Here is a 23,032-nt window from a genome sequence, read left to right on the forward strand (position 1 = left end):
TGAATGAGGGCATGAGCCGCCCCTACCACTATTTTGAGTCGTAGAACCTGAGCCGTTCGACATATGGAGACGTACTGACTGGTACCTTCAATATTTCCCATTTATCGTTGACTTTGGATAATTTTGTGCAGGTCTTATCCTACAACTGAACTGCAGCGTAATTAAATTGTCTACCAATCTGGAATTGTTCATCCAACTAATTCTTTCATGTAAAGTCAGCCTGGCATGGCCAGGGGGGTTAAAACTTTCGACTCGTAATTTGAGGATCGCGGGTTCGAATCTCCATCGCACCAAACACGCTCTTCCGTTCACCGGTGGGGGCGTTATAATGTCCGGTCAATCCCACTATTCGTTGGTAAAAGAGTAGCCCAAGAGTTGGCGGTGGGTGGTGATGACTAGTTGCCTTTCCTCTAGTCTTACACTGCTAAATTACGGACGGCTAGCGCAGATAGCCCTCGTGTAGCTTTGCGCAAAATTAAAAAGAAAAAACAACTCCTCCATGTTTTTTGTCAAAATAACCTATCAGAAAATTAAAAGTCACTTTTATGGTAAAACCTTGATACATTTCTTTGTGCAATATAGAATAAAACACAGAGCATTAAAACTATAAACATACAACATCATTCTAAGCAACAGGTCCAATACAGAAAATTTTCCATAGGGTATAATGGGGAAAAAGAAAGCCACTGACCTCCATGGGGGGTGCTCTGTGCAGACAGAGAGGTGAAACCCACGATGTCACTGAAGTAGATGGAAACGCTATCATAACTTTCAGCGGTCACTGCTTCTCCTCGGATCAACTGTCTTGCAACTGACCTTGAGCAGAAGGTTTAAATAACATTACATTAAATAACAGTTAACAGGTGTTGATTGTGGTTTAGACTTATACCTTCTATTCGTATATTTGTCAAGTACGGTGTAAAACCTTAAAGTTGAATACCAGGCTCATTTTTCTTAGAATATTTTCTTAAGTTTCTCACTTGCCTAAAATTCCAAAGATGTAAAATGTGACCAAGTTTCGAACTACAGGAAGATGAACAACCATTTTAGATATATCAACATAAGTTTTCATCGTGTAATGGTGATATTCTGTATATCGTTTTTATTATTTAAAAACAACCGTGATTAATTTTCGTAAATTAAGGCACCCAGTAGGTTAGGACATTCCACTTGTAATCTGAGGATCTCGGGTTCAAATCCCCCTCACGCCAGACATGCTCGCCCTCTCATCCGTGGGGGCTTTGTAATGTTACGGTCGATTCCATTATTCGCTGTTAAAAGAGAAGCCTAAGAGTTGATGGGGGGTAGTGATGGCTAGCTGCCTTTCCACTAGTCTCACGCTACTAAAATAGAGATGGTTAGCGCAGGTAGCCATCGTGTAGCTTTGAGCGAAATTCAAATACTACTCCATAGCTCGGTAGTAAAGTTATAACTCTGAAATTAGGGGTTCTATCTCTATGGTAAACAGAGAACGGACAGTCCACTTCTTCGCTATTTATACTATTCGAAATAATTATTTGTTTTTATAGCAAATATTCTTTAAGATAACTGCTGTGTCCACCTCGAGGAATCTAACCCCAGAATTTCGCATTGTAAGCCCGTCCCACAAGAGTGCACGAAATAATTAGCACATCGCTTTCATATCGGTAGCTTGGTTTTGTTTTGAATTTCGCGCAGAGCTACACCAAAGTTATCTGCGCTAGCCGCCCCTAATTAGGCAATGTAGGACTGGCAGAAGGACAGCTAGTTATTATCACCCACCGTCAACTCTTGGGCTACTTTTTTACCAACAAATAATGGGATTGACCGTCACATTATAACACCTTGAAAGGATAAGCATGTTTGGTGCGACGGGGAGCTCGAACCCGCGACCCTCAGATTATGAGTCGAGTACCTTAGCCACTTGACCATGTCAGGCCTTATATCGGTAACTCTGTTTAAGAATTGTACGTATATCTCAGGGTTTGTTTTTTTTTCTTAACTTGACAAAGTATTGATTCGTTTGTGAACTGGAAACATTGAACGAAAATTAACTCTACACCAGCTGTCGGGAAGCGGTGGACGCGTTGGAAAACTAGTTTCCAAATTAAGATAAAAGAATCGTTCGCAGCATTGAAGCTTGTTTATAATACCTCTTTGTTTACGTACGTTGCACACTTAAAAAAAAAAAAATTATTTAAATCTATTCAGGTAGAACTCAATATCCCTTCGTCACGAAGAGTCACAAAGAACGAGAACGAAGTTGGTTTGAACCTTACAGAAAATCCGTAAGGAAACCTCTAAAACAGTTGAGACATAAAAGCGAAAATGCGATAGCGAGCAGTAAGTGTATCTGTGGAATTTAGATTAGTTCTCAAGAGATTACAACAATACACATTTCACGCGCTGCACGGGAGACATTCTTCCGCTCAAAATGAGAATACTTTCATTGTTTAAGGAATGTTCCTGAAGCCACGTGCATGGACTGCAAAGGTGACTTTTTCCAATTAATTTGTGACGGTTTTATCTATTTCCTTCCGTGTTTTTTATCTCTAATCAACTTTATTCAAAACGTGTCTCCTCCAGTCAGTTCTAACAATGTTCTGGTACTAGCGACGCAAACTTAGTCATTGTTTTTTGTAATTCCGAACAGACATAACAACGTAAGTAGTGACACTAACTTTCGTAGCTAAAACGCTCGCGGCCTTTGGAAAGTTCTCGTCACAATGCCATAAAGCAGTATGGCATTGTAAAGCTAGTTTGAACACGATTTCGGTACATCAGGGAGGGCCCGGCATGGCCAAGCGTGTTAAGGTGTGCGACTCGTAATCTGAGGGTCGCGGGTTCGCATCCCGGTCGCGCCAAACATGCTCGCCCTTTCAGCCGTGGGGGCGTTATAATGTGACGGTCAATCCCACTATTCGTTGGTAAAAAGAGTAGCCCAAGAGTTGGCGGTGGGTGGTGATGACTAGCTGCCTTCCCTCTAGTCTTACACTGCTAAATTAGGGACGGCTAGCATCCCGGTCGAGCCAAACATGTTCGCCCTTTCAGCCGTGGGGGCGTTATAATGTTACGGTCAATCCCACTATTCGTTGGTAAAAAGAGTAGCCCAAGAGTTGGCGGTGGGTGGTGATGACTAGCTGCCTTCCCTTTAGTCTTACACTGCTAAATTAGGGACGGCTAGCACAGATAGCCCTCGAGTAGCTTTGTGCGAAATTCAAAAACAAACAAACAAACAAACATCAGGGAAACATGTATAGACACTGTTACTGTGGGCGATATGACAGAAAAAAAGGTGTCGAAAACGTATATAAATTTATTTTTAACCAGTTACAACTTTCTCTAATTAATTAGTATGTGCTATTTCGTAATTGCTTATGTTGTAAAAGTACAGAAAATGGCCATTATTCCCTTCAAAATTTGCTTTTGTGACCTGGATAATGAAATTCAGAAATTAACCTATTTTCTGTGTAAAAATGGGCAAATTTGCACATTTTCATTTACATAAGGTCTGAATAAAACAACATATGAGTCAAGATTTACATGTATTTATACAAAAATGTTTAGAAGTGAGTAGTTTTTCGAGATTTGCGACTGTAATGTAAATCACTTTCACGTATTAGCTCCCAAATATAGTCTCCCATCATGTTTTTGTTATACGTTCCCAGGTCACAAAAGCAAAGTTTGAAGAGAAAAATAGGTCTTTTCCATTTACTTTAGGCATAAGAAATTGGGAAATAACCCTTTCTGCCCAGGAACAAGAAATAGTAAAAATTTTGTTACATAATGTAATCTAAGAATGAGATTATGAAAAGCGTACGTTCCTTTATCCATAAACATCAGTTATGGAACTGGAAATTAAAAACTACTACGTTTTGAAAACTTGAAATGTACAAAAACGATAAACAGGTTTAGCCTTAACTTAATAAACCAGGAGGAGACGAGCTTCATACCGCTATACCATCAACTGCTGTAATACAGTTATTAATTCTGCATGGGGCAATACCATCAACTGCTGTAATACAGTTATTAATTCTGCATAGGGCTATACCATCAACTGCTGTAATACAGTTATTAATTCTGCATAGGGCTATACCATCAACTGCTGTAATACAATTATTAATTCTGCATAGGGCTATACCATCAACTGCTGTAATACAATTATTAATTCTGCATAGGGCAAAACCATCAACTGCTGTAATACAGTTATTAATTCTGCATAGGGCTATACCATCAACTGCTGTAATACAATTATTAATTCTTCATAGGGCTATACCATCAACTGCTGTAATACAATTATTAATTCTGCATAGGGCTATACCATCAACTGCTGTAATACAATTATTAATTCGTGTACACACAGATTATCTAGCATTCCGGTTTGGTATGGTTTTGAATTTTGTGCAAATCAACACGAGGAATAAGGGTAATCAAACCACTGGTTAGGTTAACTCAATGTCTAAGTTAATAAATAAATGAATCATGTGGCACAGAGGTATGTCTGCACATTTATACTGCTAGAAACCGAGTTTCAATAGCCGTGATAGACGGAGCATGTATAGCACATTGTGTAGCTTAATGTTTAATAACAAACAACAAGAAATCAAAAATGAATAAATAAATGTATCTATAGATAATTCGAGCAACAGATAGGTTAATAAAAACAGTATACTTGACCTGGTCAGTTAGCACTTTTAACACTCATTTGACTTTCAGTCTTCAGTGGCACAGCGGAATGTCTGGGGACATACACTGTGTTTAATACCAAGACAACAATACCATTTGACATTTTCTCACTATTGCAATGTCTCTCAGATAACGATGATCTTTCTTTATGTGACAAACTCCCCCCCCCCCCGTATAAATAATTAAAATAATCGAGGTGATTGACCAAACGCTCCATCATGTCAGTCCTAGTAACTTAATAGTCGACTACTCTGTCGATTATTAAACCAAAACTATAAGCTTAGGGATTACTGGGTGAAGTAATGAACATTTGTATAATATAAGCATAACACAGTTTATTTCAGGTCACCAATGTTTCAAAAAACAAATACGAAATAATCTTTCAACCATCTATGGTTTACTTTCCAACTAATTAATATGTTAATTTAATCCAACTAAGACAGATATTATTTATTACTATGATTGCTTATATATTAAGTAATCTTTCGGGTTTTCTAGTTTTCATGAAACTATATTTAAACAAACAGAATTGTGAAACAATTTGTTGACGTTTAATATTCGAGAAATATTTATTTTTATCATATCGATATTATATTATGATCAAGTGTGTGTGTTTTTCGTATAGCAAAGTTACATCGGGCTATCTGCTGAGCCTACCGAGAAGAATCGAACCCCTGCTTTCAGCGTTGTAAATCCGGAGACTTACCGCACGTACTAGAGGGGGGCGTGATCAAGTATATAACTTAAAACAACATGTTACAATTATACGTAAAACAAAATCATTAAAACAATTATGATGCAAGACTGACGTCAGATCCGATGTTTTTTGATGATAGGGGGTTAGATCCTTTACTCCCAAGTTAATACCTCCATTAAACTAATTTTAGAATTGGCCTCATTATGTGACTCAATGCATCTCCACCCAATTAAGGAAAGCTGGAACCATAACAGATCAACGTTAAGTGTATTAATAACTGCGTGTGTGCGTGTTTTCTTGTAGTAAAGCCACATCGGACTATCTGCTGAGTCCACGGAGGGGAATCGAACCCCTGATTTTAGCATCGTAGGTTCGTAGACTTACTTAAATTTACTTTTTCACTTTTAATTATTTAAAAAAAAAATAAATTCAAGGACGGCCGATATTCCAAAATAAAAACAATAATTATTTAGCTTTTATTGTGCAAAACCTGTAGGCCTAAGAGCCACTGTAGTGTAAGTGTAGTGCTCAAACTACCATTTTGGACTTTTCCAGTTTATTGATCACTACCGCTATAATGAAAGTTTAATTTCTATAAACCAACTACGAACGGTAATTACTAGGCCTACTTATTTAAAGCCTTTAATGTAAATCAATGCCAAATTTGACGTCTTCTTTTAGGGAAATCCTCGTAAAAGTATTTTTCCGAAACAGCCGAGCTCCTAAATTGATCGAATGAAAAGTTTTGCCACATGATGTTCTGATGTGAACACCAACCCCCTCTTTTAACAACCCTTGGAGGGTGTACTAGAGGGCGCTTGCCGTGCTGAGTTGATGTCAGTTAAAAAAGTGTAGAAGACATTTCTGTTTTTCGCATAGAAATTTGATGAAGGCTGTTTCCAAATTTTTCTATTAGAATGAGTGTGATTTTGTTTTCTTCAGATGATTATAACTCTCTTCTTCTGAATTATATTTATTTCATAATTTGAATTATTTCATTTCAAAATTCAAGTGTCCATTCAGTAGCATTCTTTAAGGAAAAAATGATTCGTTTATTACAATTATTTACATATCATTCCTTATTTCTGCCTTTGAATTAAGTTGAAATATGAAAAACACTCAGCCCGGCATGGCCAGGTGGATTAAGGCGTTCGACTCCCCATCGCACCAAACATGCTCGCACTTTCAGTCATGGAGGCATTATAATGTAACGGTCAATCCCACTATTCGTTGGTAAAAGAGTAGCCCAAGAGTTGGCGGTGGGTGGTGATGACTAGCTGCCTTCTCTCTAGCCTTACACTACTAAATTAAGGAGGGCTAGCACAAATAGCCCTCTTGTAGCTTTGCGCGAAAATTCAAAACAAACCAAATATTTCTAGGGTAAAAAAATTATATATATATATTACTCTCATTGTAGTTATAAGAGTATATTTTAAACTTCAAATAGAACTTGAAACGTACGTACTAACAGTAACTTTTTTTTTTCAAGTTGGCAAATTATTCAGAACTATTTTATGGTGCGTAAACATGAAATGTCTTCAAGCTAAAAAGAGACAAAAATAAATATTTGTTTCTTTTTCAGATTTATCGTCAAATTTTCGTAAGTTTAAGATTAATGGTCACTTTTTTCCTGTATCGATTAAGTTGTTTATATTCTAACTGAACCAGTTTAGTAACATGTAATATTTCACCGGTTTTCTTCTTAAATGCTCTTTTTGTTTGGAGTGAGCTGACTTATAACCATAGTTACCATAATTGTACTATATCCGAACGTAGTTTAATATTTTTCTGTTTATTTGTTGCTGAGCTCAAAGCTACACAATGGACAATCGATTCGCTACCTTCAGTATTATAAGCCCTCAGACTTGCTACTAAGCCACCAGGTGGCCTTAATTTATGAAAAACAAACACAGTTCTTGAATGTTAAAACTATTAATTATTTTCTTCTTATTTAATTTATTTTTAAGCCTATTTTTTTAATGATTTAACTGACTTTTCAATCTCTCTGAGGCCTCTATGATTAAACGTTCGGTTTGTTTTGAATTTCGCGCAAACCTACACGAAGGCTAACTGCGCTAGCCGTTCCTAAGTTATCAGTGTAAGACTAGAGGGAAGGCAGCTAGTCATCACTACCCACCGCTAACTCTTGGGCTACTCTTTTACCAACGAATAGTGGGATTGGCCGTCACATTGTAACGCCCCCACGGCTGAAAGGACGAGTATGATTCGTGTGACGGGGGTTCGAGCCCGCGTCCCTTGGATTACGCGTCGAGTGCCCTAACACCTGACTATGTCGGGCCGATTAAACCGATTAAACGTTCAAACAAAAACGAATATAGTGCACAGTTAATTGAGCAACTCTGTAGTAAACTAAAAACAAATAAAAAACTGACCTTCATATTAAGTTCTTGTTAGCAATAGTGGGTGCATTACTGTTGGACTTCCATGTACTTAAGCAGTAGTGGACAATCTACTACTGGACCACCATGCACTTAAACAATAGTAAGTATTTTATTACTGGTCTATCATGTACTTAAACAATAGTAAGTATTTTATTACTGGTCTATCATGTACTTAAACAATAGTATGTGTTTTATTACCGGACTACCATGTACTTAAACAATGGTAAGTGTTTTATTACTGGTCTATCATGTACTTAAACAATAGTAAGTGTTTTATTACCGGACTACCATGTACTTAAACAATGGTAAGTATTTTATTACTGGTCTATCATGTACTTAAACAATAGTAAGTGTTTTATTACCGGACTACAATGTACTTAAACAATAGTAAGTGTTTTATTATTGGACTACCATGTACTTAAACAATGGTAAGTGTTTTATTATTGGTCTACCCTGTTCAGTTACTTGTACTCGATACAAAACAAATAGTTTATGGAGTAGTTTTACAGATAGAAAGTAACAGTTATAGATATAATAAGTGAGACACTAGTGTTAACGTAAGATATAACAAGATGAAACATTGAAGCGACCCAGTTTACAGGTAGCCCATTATGCAGCTGAACATTTAGAAAATAATCACAATTTCAGCTCTTAGATAATGGAGGAGGGGGCCTATCAAAACTATTAAAATTTAAAGTAAAGTAGCACCCTATTGGTACATCGGTATGTTTGCGGACTTACAACGCTAGAATCTGGGTTTCGATATCTGTGGTGAACAGAGCACAGATAGCCCATTCTGTTGCTTTGTGCTTAACTTCAAAACAAACAAAGTATAGTTAAGTTGAAACATTTGTTTTTCAAAGTATTGCTCATACAATGTTAATTATAACTATACTGAACTGAGGGAGAGGCGCTTACTTTGTTTTCAAAACCAAACACAGACACAAGCGCTTTGTCACATTACTTCAATGCATGTTCGTCAAATAGTAGAACATTCATTCTACAGGGTGTTCTGAAAGTCACTGTGCAGTTTTGTAATTATATAAACATATAAATATATAAGTCCGGATTTACAACGCTAAAATCAGGGGTTCGATTCCCCTCGGTGGGCTGAGCAGATAGCCTTTGTGGCTTTGCTAAAAGAAAAACACACACACAAATATATAAGTTCACAGTGACTTTTCGAACACCCTGTATGTCTTACTATGCCAGATAAGTATTCCAAATTAAAAGAATTGAGGCTGTCAAATTATTCTAATAATTTTTGACTGAAAACAACACCACTAAAAAGATAATTAATATTTTGAATTTTCTTCCAAAGACACATGTCATGCAAGCCCACTGGTAAATTTCTTGCCATTTGACTTCACGGTTCGAGCTACTTCAACGTTCCGAGCAATGAGCTAAAATTAATCGCTCTACATAGCCTTCTCTTCATTTCTGTCGATTACATTAATATGCCTCAAACAGAGTGTCTCTCAAAGTGGTTAGCAAATACAGAACGTACTTTGGTAAAAGTTGGTAGAGCAGGTCTTCCGCTTTTCGTTTCTCTTCCAGATAATTAGCTGTGCGTTCTTCCACGAGAGACTCCAGATTGTTGGCGTATTGCTCCATCCGGGAGAGAAGGTTATCCAGAATGTTAGAACTTGCGTTTTCCCTGGAAAATTAGTAAACAAAAAAGGTTTAAAGATTATTTCCACTTTATAAATGTTAAGTAACAAACATGTTTGTGATAAATGAAACAATGAAAATTGCAATGTACTGAAAATACCTGATATTTTGCAAATTCATTTATTATACCTTAAAATCAAGTTAAATATACATATATGAACACAAAATCTATATATCAAATTAATAGGATCAGTCTATATAACACATGGCCTGTACATCAAACTTATGGTATCAATCACAATTCCATATAAACATGAACACATGGCCACCAACATATCAAACTAATAGCGTCAGTCAAACTTCCATATATACATATGTACACATGACCTGTACTTCAAATCAGCAACATCATTTACAACTTCATATATACACCTATGTATGTACACATGACCTATATATATCACGTGTCATTAGTCTCAAGTCAGTCTAATGTCCGCTCATGACATGCTCAGAAAACAACGAACTTTTTTATTCACTAAAGCACGCAACATGAGGTTATATTCAGAGTTTAGGTGTGGACAGACAACATGGACATCCAATACGGACCCGATGAGTGCAGTGTTCCAAAGTATCATCACTCCAGTTCAATAAGTTATACACTAGTTGTTTCTAACCAAATTACAACTGCTTTAATAACTTCAGTCTTCTTCTGAAATCGTTTTCTGTGGAGACTTCAAGTCACAGGGCACTAGGTTAGGGCTGTATGCAGGCTGAATAAAGGCTAACCCTTCAAACCTCCGCTATACACTTATCATACTGCGAGTAATACGGGGCTTGGCATTATCACACAGCAAAAGGATATCGACCAATTAACGCGATCCTTCATCAGCCATTTATTTGTTTGTTACCAATCGTCACGGACGAATTAATTTTGGTCCCACCTTCGGAATTTTTGAAAGTTTGTTTTGTTTTTGAATTTCGCGCAAAGCCACACGAGGGCTATCTGCACTAGCCGTCCCTAATTTAGCAGTGTAAGACTAGAGGGAAGGCAGCTAGTCATCACCACCCACCGCCAATTCTTGGTCTACTCTTTAACCAACGAATAGTGGGATTGAACGTCACATTATAACGCTCTCACGGCTGAAAGGGCGAGCATGTTTGGTGAAAGAAATGTCATCATCACCCTGTATTCCCAGGTGGTCACCCTCCCAAGTACGAATTTTGAAATGGTTAAGAACAGACCTATCAGTATAACAGTCCACGCTTATGTGAGAGCAGCAGTGATAAGCCGTTATTATATTGTTTATAAAAAACGAGTGGCTGGTGATTTGTTTGTTTGTTGGATTTCGTGCAAAATTTTACAAGGGTTATGTGCGCTAGCTGTTCCCTAATTGTTTTCAATATGACAGACTAGATGGAAGGCAGCCAGTCAACACCATCCACAGTTAACCCTTGAACTTCTCGTGTTAAATCATATAGTGGGATTTGACCGTCACTTTTATAACGCACAAATGGCACCAAAGCGTTGAGTGCGATTTTTATTTTGACGAAAACGGGACGCGAGTCATGAATTTTCAACTGAACCGTCCAGCATATGCCCAGTTTACCTGACTGCACATTGCGCACTTTAAGTGAGTTACTTCTCTAGCGTCACCCTTAAAATGTATGTACCATTCAAGGGGTAATGACATAAAAGTTATGTTCTAATTCCAGGTGCGAAAGTGTTATTTTCACTTGTTATACAATAACTAAGTGGTTATCGTACACAAGTCAAAATATGTTATTTTCAGACTATCCAACTTAAAAACGTTTCTTTTCTATTAATGAATGTTTCCAATGGCTATGGATTAACCCTGGTAGCTTATAAATCAGAGTTTCATCTTTACGGTGACAACAGAGAACAATGATTACTGTGCATCTTTGTGCTTATAAATTAACACTCTAATCATTCCATGTTGCGATTTTTATTTAAAATCTTAGGACTAGGTGTGAAAGTAACGTTCAGATTTTCAATATAACACTAACTCCAGTCATGAAGAACACTAACTCCAGTCATGAAAAACACTAACTCCAGTCATGAAAAACACTAACTCCAGTCATGAAGAACACTAACTCCAGTCATGAAAAACACTAACTCCAGTCATGAAGAACACTAACTCCAGTCATGAAGAACACTAACTCCAGTCATGAAAAACACTAACTCCAGTCATGAAAAACACTAACTCCAGTCATGAAGAACACTAACTCCAGTCATGAAAAACACTAACTCCAGTCATGAAGAACACTAACTCCAGTCATGAAAAACACTAACTCCAGTCATGAAAAACACTAACTCCAGTCATGAAAAACACTAACTCCAGTCATGAAGAACCTAAGTTAAACTATTGAAAGTAGATATACTTATTACGAAATATGGATCGAAAGGATTGACGTTTCTTCTCGTGACGCGGATGAACAGGTTTTGTGCTTTAAGATTAACAAAGCAAACTTTATTTGTTTCTTTTTAACGTTTTCCTCATGTCATTTATTTGTAAACATTATTTCACTGTTTTTCCTTCTCATTGATTTAAAAAATTTCGAAATACCTGGAGAGCCTCATCACATTTTCCCATTTATTTTACATGTAATAACTTTAACATTTTACCAGACATTCTAATAATGTATTCTACGTTTTCCTTTTGCCATTCGTTACATCAGTTGGCCTTGATCACTACGATACAATGTAAAAATAAATTAGAACAGAAAACAAAGAAGGAAAACGCCTAAGGTTATGATTTACCGACTAATTTTTTTCTAAATATCTGTTTACATTTAAAACTTACAAAATTAATCTCTTTGTAACAGAACGTTAGTAGATGGTTGTTTGTACTTATGCACAGAACCACACAGTGGGCTATCTCTACTCTGCCCACCACGGGTATACAAATCCCGGTTTCAATGGTTGTAATTACTTAAATATATTACGATGTCCTTGTGGAGGAAACCGTCTGTAACAAAAATAGCAGATTATTAACCAAGATAGATCGATGTCATAATGTGATTATAATCCATTGCTTCTCGCCTTGTTGTTAAAATTTGAACCAGTAATCAGTAGGTGTTAAAATACATTTAACTCCACAAGAATGGACCAAATTTAAATATTTTTACCCATCCTGTTCAGTCTAACATTCGTTTAACAAGAACGTGTAGGTGTTGTTGTTTGGTGTTGAGTACCAAAGCTACACAAAAGCCTACCTGTGCTCTGCCCATCACGGGTATCGAAACCCGGTTTCTAGCGGTATAAGTCTGCAAATATACCGCTGTGCCACTTGGGAGGAACAAAACACGTACAAACGTACAAACTTATTTCCATATAAATTTAGTGTGTTTCCTTCTGGCACAGCGGTAAGTCTACGGATTTACAACGATAAATCGGAGGTTCGATTCCCCTCGATGAAAACAGCAGATAGCCCGATGTGACTTTGCTAAAAAAAACATCATATAAGAGAACACACATAAGTTTAGTGTTGTTCCGTTACAGGGTACTATTTAGGTTTAGGTGACTTTACATGGAACTGTATACCTTTCTACTGTCACTGGAAGTACTTAACAGTAGTCTCTAATAACGTACAAGAAGCGCTCACTTGCTCAGTCGCCGAACTATGGATTTGAGATGATCAAAATTTGGTCTTTCCATGGGATCTTCTGCCCAACATCTCCTGATCATTTGAATTACTTCTTCATCATAAAGGTTTTCATCAAGAAACGGGCGAAACGGCGGTTTCCTCTTTTCCTTCACTCGTTCGATAATCTCTGAGAATAAAAACACTTTTCACTCATTAATGTAATTAACTGAATAGTTAATGAACTCCTTTGAGAAAAAAAAATTCACGTGCTGCATAAGATTAGAATAAAGTATCTGATAAAGAATGGAGTTTTCTTCTCTCGTGTATAAACAAAAAAATATGTAAAACAACGCGCCAAAAAACACGGAAGTTGACTTAAAGAAAGACAATTAATCGTTTAAAAAACGTATTTTCGTTTTCTGATTCGGCCTACCAAATATATTGTTAATAAGTGAACTTCATGCGTTTATATCTGAATACGCCTTCCAAATTGTATAAATCACCTCAATAATTTTCGAAAATTCGGAGTAAATTTTCTAATAAAACTTAAATTCAAAAATAGACCATTCCAAAAAAACAACATCTTGTGCCAACTTAAAGTGAACTAACGTCCATCCATTATTTTAATTAATTAAATTTGTTTGTTTTAATTAGTTTGATAGAATTTTCATATTTATTTTATTTCTGTCTCTGAATACATTTCTAACACTAATGTATCTTTAGCTTTAGACAGTTTTCTCTGAATACAGACATAATAAATACACTTTGACGTTTCAACTTATGTTTTAAAAATACGGAGAGTGAAGAAAAAACAATTTATGTTTCTGTTCATTAAAAATTCCATTTAATAGTAACAAGATTGGAGCTGCCATCTATTGAGAAAGGTTAGAATTATCTTAAGTAGAAAATTCGCCATTATGGGGAAAAAAGCTAGAGTTAACATGTTATAAGCATTTGCTACTTCTGCTGCCAATAATAATCCATGACATATCATTAAAATGAAAATCTATACGAGGAGTAAAACCAAGAAACTGACTGTCACTATTATGACATACCTTCACGTAAATTGCGGGGAATATTTTGTGGTATCGAACGGCTTTGAACTTGTCTACCAGCTCCAAAATCTAAAGCTCTACCACAACGGTAAGTCTGAGGGTTTTAAAACTAAAACTCTGGTTTTGATACTCGCGATATATATATCAGCAGAAATAGTCCATTTTGTAGCATTGTTTTTAATAACAAACAAACAATTTACCACAGGGTTTTCATATAATGTGTTGTGTTTCTGTCTTCCAGCTATCTTTTTATTATGTTTGGAATCATTTGATGTCTTTCTATCTACTAGCTATCTTTTTATTGCGTGGTGAATCTAAATTTCTATTTCGATAAATGGTAGCCTTGACCTCTTAACCCCAGATTAATTTTAAGCCCTATAGGATGTTGCCTGTGAATATTTATTAAGATTTGTTGTTCATAAACACCTTAGTTATTGTGAGGAACAACGTCACCGCTGTATCCTCCACCAGGTAATTGTTGCCTACAGGCGGACAGACAACGTCACCGCTGAACCCTCCCCCCCACGGTAGCTGTTTGGTTTGTTTTGATTTCGTCACTAGTCGTCACCACTCACCGCCAACTCTTAGGTACTCTTTACCAACAAATAGTAGGATTGATCGTCATATTATAACGCCCTCACGGCTAAAAGGGCGAACATGTTTGGTGTGACAGGAATTCGAACCCACGACCGCCGGATAACGAGTCGAGTGCCTTAACCACCTAGTCATGCCGGGCCCGGTAACTGTTGCCTATTGATGGGCGGACAACGCTGTATCCCCTTCCCTAAACCTTTCTGTCCAATATTTGTTTTTGTTCAGAAAAGGCTACACAATGAGCTATCTGTGCTTTGCCACTATAGGTATCGAGCCCCAGTTTTTATCAAAGTAAGCCTGTTGACTTACCGCTGACCCACTGGGAGTGAGAGATAAAAAACGATATCCCAACATATAATTAATTCTGAATGTTTGAACACATCTTCCACTATTCAAATTAACTGTATTTAACCCCGTATTATACTTGCGTTTATTGTGCACTCATAATAAATGCACTTTAATTATCGATTTTAGCTTGCAAAATATGGAACTAAACGCAGAATATTACAATTGTTCATAAAAACCAAAGTAAATAGAGTCAGGAATCTCTTCTTTGTCAAAGGACAGTAACTTTATCGCCCAGTGGCACAGCAGTATGTCTGCGGACTTATAATAATGAAAATCGAGTTTCAATACCCCTGGTGAGCAGAACACAGATAACTCATTGGGTAGCTTTATACTCAAATAAACCATAATGAAGGGCGTTACTTAGTACGTTTACATATAGTAAAAAGTTTTCTATTTCTGAACTACAAATGAACCATAATGAAGGGCGTTACTTAATACGTTTACATAGTTCTGTAAAAAGGTTTCTATTTCTCAACTACAAAAGATCATAATGAAGGGCGTTACTTAGTACGTTTACATAACTCTGTAAAAAGGTTTCTATTTCTCAACTACAAAAGATCATAATGAAGGGCGTTACTTGATACGTTTACATGGTTTTGTAAAAAAATTATATTTTTGTAACTGATTTATTTTTTGTTAACAATATTTGTTTTATGAGATATTGTTCTCGAGTTAACTTTATGATTTTAAATGTTTGCAAACATTTATTTAGTTTCTTGATTTGTACACGAAAAGAGTTCAAACTCCGCACGTGGTGTATGCAATCCAGTCTAACTGGTCTCACTATTATGACATTTTACGTCACAAAATACTTTTATTTGTGTTTCGATAAATGGAAGGAAAATTCATTATAGGTAAAAACTAACTGAAAATTATCTTTAAAAATAATACAATTAGCAGTATTATATGATATATTGATGTTAAGTACACTTCAGAATACTAGAAATCTAAGGTAGTTCAGTGCAAAATATTTTTCGAATCGTATATAAACATAAATTCATTGCGATTGATAGCATATCAAATACACTCCCACAATATGAAGCCAAGGATTGTTTTCCTTTCGATAACTGTAAGGTATATGTAAGTAACAAGCTGTGAATGAAAAGATAGCATGGATATCATATTTATTGTTAGCTTTATGTGATTTTTAAATAACTCTAAAGTTAAGTAAGCGTACATATAAGGTCACACAACTATATGCATTGATCAGTGACTCTGTGTCATAACGTATAAAATGACGTCAGTTTTTTTTTAAACTTGCCTTTCTTTGTTTCATTTTCAACCGAACAATACATATAAATAATAATTAATTAATTCTCCATACTAATAGAAAATATTGTTTTCACCGTAACCAATAAGTTGAGAAAACATCCTATTAAACATTTGCAATAAACTGACGTCTTTAACGTTGTTTTCACATATGAACATTTTGCTCTTTGTTTGAGCACAATCATACATACATATACATATAAAATCACTTATTTCGGTCTTCTTCGACCTTAAATATTTACACGTCCGTTATCTAAAGTCAGTGGTTTGTGAAAAAAAAAACACCATTAACCTTTTGGACTGAGGTCAACCTCCTTCAGATAGAAAGGACCTTGTCTCACAACTACCTCACTTGCGATTATAGCAAATGAATAAACATCTCCTTTCTGTGTGCCCTCTGGTGTTGGATTAGGCATTCTCAATAACTCTGGTGCTGTCCATAGCTTCTCTAAATATTTAAAGATAAATAAGTGAGTGTTATGAAAAACCTTATTTTCAAATGTTTCCAATCATAGTCTTATCGATACACTAAAAATAATATCGAATAGCAGAGGAACATACGTTTCATTATTATATTTAGGTTTTCGTGAAACTTTAGAATATGATGCTTGTAATGGAAACTTATACGTGGAAGTTTAGTTACATAAAGAATCATGTAGTGACCTTCACATTTTAGAAAGACGATAATAAACATAGCAAATGAATATATTATATTGAAAATTAGTTTAAAAATAAAACAAGAAACACAGTGTTTGTGTGTTTTGAATTTCGCGCAAAGCTACTGAGGGCTATCTGCGCTAGCCGTCCCTAATTTAGCAGTGTAAGACTAGAGGGAAGGCAGCTAGTCATCACCACCCACCGCCAACTCTTGGGCTACTCTTTTACCAGCGAATAGTAGGATTGACCGTCACATTGTAACGCCCCCACGCCTGAAAGGGCGAGCATGTTTGGTGCGGCCGGGATTCGAACCCGCGACACTCGCATTAGGAGTCGAATGCCTTAACACGCTTGGCCATGCCGAGCCGGAACACAGTGAGAAAAGTTGTAAACACCACAGTAATAAACACAAAACTACATTAGCTTTAGTGAAATACACTCTTCCAAACATAAAAATAAAATTTACAGATAAGGAACCACATTTCTAATTTTGTTTTGATACAGCATGAGAGCGTATAGTGTAAATGCATAACTCATTTGTCGTCTCAGACGCACAGCGTTACGTCTGCGGACTCACACACACCCCTGGTAAACGGGTTTCGATACCCGTGATGAACAAAGTACACACAGCTCATTGTGTAGCTTAGTAACAAACATAAATACTTTTTTATTATTCCCCACCCTATACCCTCAACAAAAAAAACTTAAACTGTTTTTCTCAACGTTTCACGTGTTATAAAACAAAATATTCAAATTAAATTGTTCTGTCAATTTTTTCTTTTGACTAAAAAAACCCATAGAAATAAAAAACAGAGCAAATAATCTTCAAATTTAAAATATTTATCTCTGTTGAAGTACGAAACTAAATCATTATGAAGTACGAAACTAAATCATTATAAACTGAATGATAAAGAAAATAGTTTACGAAATTGAAAGGGAAACAACAATAAATTTGCACGAACAAAATATTTTTCTAATTTGCTTGTTTTGAATTTCGCGCAAAGCTACATGAAGGCTATCTGCGTTAGCCGTCCCTAATGTAACAGCGTAAGACTAGAGGGAAGACAGCTAATCATCACCACCCACCGCTAACTCTTGCGCTACTCTTTACCAACGAATAGTGGGACAGACGGATACATTATAACGCCCGTGGGACCCTCGGATTACGAGTCGAACACCTTAACCCACTTGGCCATGCCGGGCCACTAATTTGCTTTCAAAACTATTCGACGGAGCGAAATGTGAACTGAATTTAATAATATGAGTTTTAAAACTTTTTTTCAGCGCATTCTGTCTAGAAAATTAAACTTAAATAACAAACTCGTCTTACTTCTCCAGTAGGCGTATGACACTTTGTTTTCATTTTCCTCTGATGTTCTAAGAGCGTGAAGGCCAATATCTGTGATCTTTAAGACAAATCTACTGTCTACCACGCAATTGGACGACTTCAGGTTGCCATGGGAACGAACATCACTGTTGTGAAGATATGCCATTCCCTGTACAGGTCAAGACTGTTGTTACGTGGTTACATTCTTATGCCTTATTACTTCGGTATCTATAAGTAAGCCTAACATAAATGTCCTACGTCAAATCTTAAGCAATAAAATAAACGTGTTATTATAAAGAATTATTTTCGAATGTAATTCGTACATGAACAAAGTATGTGAATGTTATATCAACTTCAAACTAATTCATCTTCATATCGTTTGAAATGTTTTAAAATTTTAAAATAATCTTCTGTTAAAAACAGAAATGAAGAGGCTTCACTGGTTCCCGGTCTAATTTTTATTATGTTAGAAAACAATTTATAAAACCAGGTGTTTGAGTAGCTATTAACTTCTTGTCTATTATCGGCAAACAAACGTTTTTTTTTTTTATAAAAATGCATTACAATTAAACTTAACTACAGATCAAAACAAGCTGTCTTCTCACATTAAAACTAAAAATCAACGCGATAACTGATTTGTTATTACATTCTGACTTACAAATATTGTAATCCATTGTTTCATCACTGGGCTATCACTCTCGTTGCTAACGATATTTTCGGCCATAAACCTAATAATAACTCATAATATGCGGCCATATTAGGATAATTAAACCATTCGTAAATCCATATATTTATATACTAAAAACAACAATGCAAAAGAATCTCTATCGTAAAGGTATTAGAATAAAATATAAAAAACTAATAAATTGAATTTTTTGAATATTCTAACCAAAACTCCTAATAAAAGTAACAGTTAAAAAATACGATAGAGTATATTTCATATACGTCACTTACGGAAAATACAAACGCCAAGGAATAATAAAGTTTTCAAAACTTGAGTTTTGAAACTTATTTATTAAACCATTGGTACGATATCTCTCACGTATGCGTTATGGTAGATAGACACAGAGGACAAACTGGAATAAAGTGAAAGCAAAAGATTGAAACGCCGCTGAATAGTCTGTTTTGTTTTCGAAGTAAATCGATCATATCTTCTCAAGCACAACTCGTTTATGCACTGTTCAACATCTGTTAAGCCAGTACAATTCACTAAAACAGCCTAAACTTAAGTGAATAAAATCAGTTCTTTAAAGGTAAAACAAGTGTTTACTCAGGCGAGAAATGTAGAGACTTTCTGTTCTATTCTTTATGAAAGTATATATATATACTAGTTGAAACACATTTTCAACGCGTGGGAGATATGTGCCCCAGAGAGAGATATAAGAGGTCAAACTCGAAAGAAGACCCATTATATCAATCCCATGGGAATCCTTTTATGATACATGTTAGGTTTACTGACAATAGTTTCACCTGTTCGCTAGCCATAAGCGGACACATACACGCACAGAAACACAAAAACTGTCATTATATTATGACCTAGATATATGTACAGTAAGCCTAGTTCGGTTACGTACTTATCTTACAATGTTTATAAGTATAAATATATATATATAGAGAGAGAGAATAAGAAATAAAATATTATGAAGACAAAACAATTACTTGCTAGACAAACGTATTTCAATACACAAACATCCTTTTCATAATCTGCTATCCAGTCAGAACATTATTTAAAGTTGGTGCAGGAACTGTGTTTTGTGTTTATTTGATAAGAAATGCAACGTATAATTGAACACGTTTTTTGTAGAAAATGATGCTTAATACATAACTACTCTTCTAGCGTTCCATATTTCAAACACAGTAGTAACTGTACGTCACAACTACGATTATGTATACGAAATAAATTATTTTGAAACATCCTGAAGTTAACCACAAAAATATTAGGTTGTCCAGAAATAAATGTCGTTTTTTGAACTGCGAAATTTGGAAGAGTATAAACCAGTGTTGTGAAACGTGCTAAAATCAAAGTAAGTACTATTTGCTTCAACACACTTTTTCCAACGTGTAACGATGCTGTTTATGTCCCTACTGTAGAAATCAGAGTTTCTACGGTCAATGAACTCCCTGAAAGCTTCTTCTGCAGCTGCCTGGTTTTGAAAGCGTTTATTGTTCAAAAAGTTGTCAAAGTGCTTGAAAAAATGAAAATATGTAGGAGAAAAGTCTGAAGAATAAAGTGAATAGGGCAGAATTCAATTCGTTCAATTTTTGGAGCGTCACTCTTGACAGGTCTCATGACGGCCGATTTTGTTGATCTTCAGTCAACTCATGCGGAACCCACTTATCCAACTTTATTGTCTTTCCAATCGCAATCAGGTGATTGGCAATGTTTGATTTGCTTGTACCTAGCATTTCTGGAAGCTCACGTCCTGTTGTGTGAGGATCTGTCTCAACTGCTTCCTTTAATGTCTTTTTTATCTAAGGATGGCTTCCTTCCATGAAAGTCTTCAAGACTTTCAGCTTCGTGTCGAAACCTTTGGAACCAACACCGAACTATATGTTCAGTGGCAGAACCATGGCCGAATGCCTGGTTGATGTTCCGTGGCTTTTCGTCCAAGTTTTAAGTCGTAGATGAAAATAAGACGGAATGCCTTCTTATCCATGCTGCTTTGGGGGTTGCGAAACTTACTCTCAGTAGAGTTAAAAGAGCAGACAATTAAGACACCTTGTAAGCGACAAACATTGGATTAAACCAAACAACAATAAGTTACACAATATTCTAAATGTCATCGTGAGGATTCCGACACTTATTTCTGAACAACCTAATAGCTCACTCTCGTGTTATTTTTATCACGGGGTTTTGTTCAGTTTATAATAACGTTTGACAATTTGGAAATAAGTAACACAATAACACGAAACTACGTTATTTTATTCAGTAGGACATGCAACGTTTCACTTTATAGTTTCTTTTATTAGTGTTCCACTAGAACACAAGAATCGAATGCTTTGTACTGTCGGTTACTGGATAGTTATAAAACGAAACATTTAGTGTCTTCTTAAATAAATAAATAAATGATTTTGATGTTTTTTATGCTACAATATGAGTTGCAAAATTAAATGATTATTTTGAAGTCAGTGAATATTGCATAAGAATACTTGTCAAAATATTTTAAAATATTTAAAAGAAGCTGAAACCAAGTACAGCCAACTAGCACAGAAGGAATCTTTTGGTATTTTAAGTATTCACTAGTTGGTAAGCCTACTTTTACAGTGTCTTGAAGTATTCTCGTATTTCGAGTATTCACTAGTTGGTAAGCCTACCTTTACAGTATCTTGAAGTATTCTGGTGTTTGGAGTATTCACCAGTTGTTAAGCCTACCTTTACAGTATCTTGAAGTATTCAGGTGTTTGAGTATTCACCAGTTGGTAAGCCTACCTTTACAGTGTCTTGAAGTATTCTGGTGTTTGGAGTATTCACCAGTTGGTAATCCTACTTATTCAGTGTCTTGAAGTATTCTGATGTTTGGAGTATTCATTAGTTGGTAAGCCTACCTTTACAGTGTCTTGAAGTAAGGAACAGCGGAACATCCAGTCAAGCTTTATCTCTTCATTTTCTAAAATGTCCTATGAATACCAGTCCTTATATAGACACAAGTAATAGTGAACAAATGGTAGTCAAAAGAACAACTAATGAAAGAGAGAAATCTGTTAACTTTTTTTCACACGACTAATGAGAGAGAGAAACCTGTTAACTTTGTTTCACACAACTAATGAGAGAGAGAAATCTGTTAATGAATTGCTCTGAACATATTATTTGGTTGAGTTCTTTCAGAACAAACTACGTAAACATATTTTCAACTTGTACTTAAACACAGGTTCGTAAAATAACCCGAATCATGAATAGGCTTAACTGCATAGTGTTAAGTCTGTATAACCAGCTCTTGTTAACTTCTCCTAAACCCTAAACATAAATTGCATCCAGCCCTAACTCAAAATTCAAATTTGGCAAAACCAATAATAAACATAGCAATTAAGATGGAATTCTTACTTAACACATGTGTCAAATCACAAATAAACACAGTTTAAAAACGTTGTTGTTTAACCTTATATATTATGACACTTAAGAAATTCGCCATTGCTAAATATGTAAATAAAAAAACCTGTTATGCCATAAAGTCAATTATATCATTTTTGCAGTATAAAATGAAAGTAATCTAAATCAGTTTTAGTACAGTAGTACAATTATTAAGATTCTTGTGTAAGAGATATCGTGAAAAATATATCATAACCTAAAATCCACATACTGATTTCAGTCATAACACATTGTTCACGGCATAATTACAATTACTGACATAAAACATATTTTACGTTTTTACTTAAACCTTCATATTTGCTGCTTACACCTTTAAATCGGTGAAACCAACATTTTGAAGCCTCGTTCAGTTTTCGTAGCGCCATTACAAAAAAAAAATAGTCAAAATGTGTCAAACTTTACTGCATGTTTTATTAACAATTTAGAAACGTATGGTTTAAATTACTCATCGGTACTGAACTGAACATTACAACTGTATAGGGCTGGTATGTGAATATTATATATCGAGATGGTGACGTAAGATCAGTATTTAAGATAACACTAACCTGTAGACTTCCTTTGGGGCAATATTCGGTGACAAGACAGCAATATGGAGGCTCTACGCATGCTCCGATGAATCGAACAATGTGATCGTTTTGTAAATCTTTCATCTGTGTAAGTATTAGGAATTGTTTGATGAGATAGTTTAAAGTACACATTTACTTATAAATTTTAA

The 23,032-nt window shown here is 35.6% G+C and overlaps 1 protein-coding gene across 1 annotated transcript in view; it reads right to left on the bottom strand.

Moving 5' to 3' along the window:
• Positions 1-620: 620 nt before the first annotated feature.
• Positions 621-23,032, bottom strand: part of LOC143227319 (atrial natriuretic peptide receptor 2-like) — a 41,262-nt gene continuing 18,850 nt past the window's right edge. The window contains exons 5-11 of the mRNA XM_076458775.1: positions 22,863-22,967; positions 21,777-21,848; positions 18,234-18,399; positions 16,539-16,694; positions 12,999-13,167; positions 9,272-9,421; positions 621-816 (exon numbers count right to left, since the gene is read on the bottom strand). Coding sequence (XP_076314890.1) covers positions 621-816; positions 9,272-9,421; positions 12,999-13,167; positions 16,539-16,694; positions 18,234-18,399; positions 21,777-21,848; positions 22,863-22,967 — 1,014 coding nt within the window. The remainder of the gene's footprint in view (positions 817-9,271; positions 9,422-12,998; positions 13,168-16,538; positions 16,695-18,233; positions 18,400-21,776; positions 21,849-22,862; positions 22,968-23,032) is intronic.

The sequence above is a fragment of the Tachypleus tridentatus genome, chromosome 9 (assembly GCF_004210375.1).
Source record: "Tachypleus tridentatus isolate NWPU-2018 chromosome 9, ASM421037v1, whole genome shotgun sequence".
NCBI lineage: Eukaryota > Metazoa > Arthropoda > Merostomata > Xiphosura > Limulidae > Tachypleus > Tachypleus tridentatus.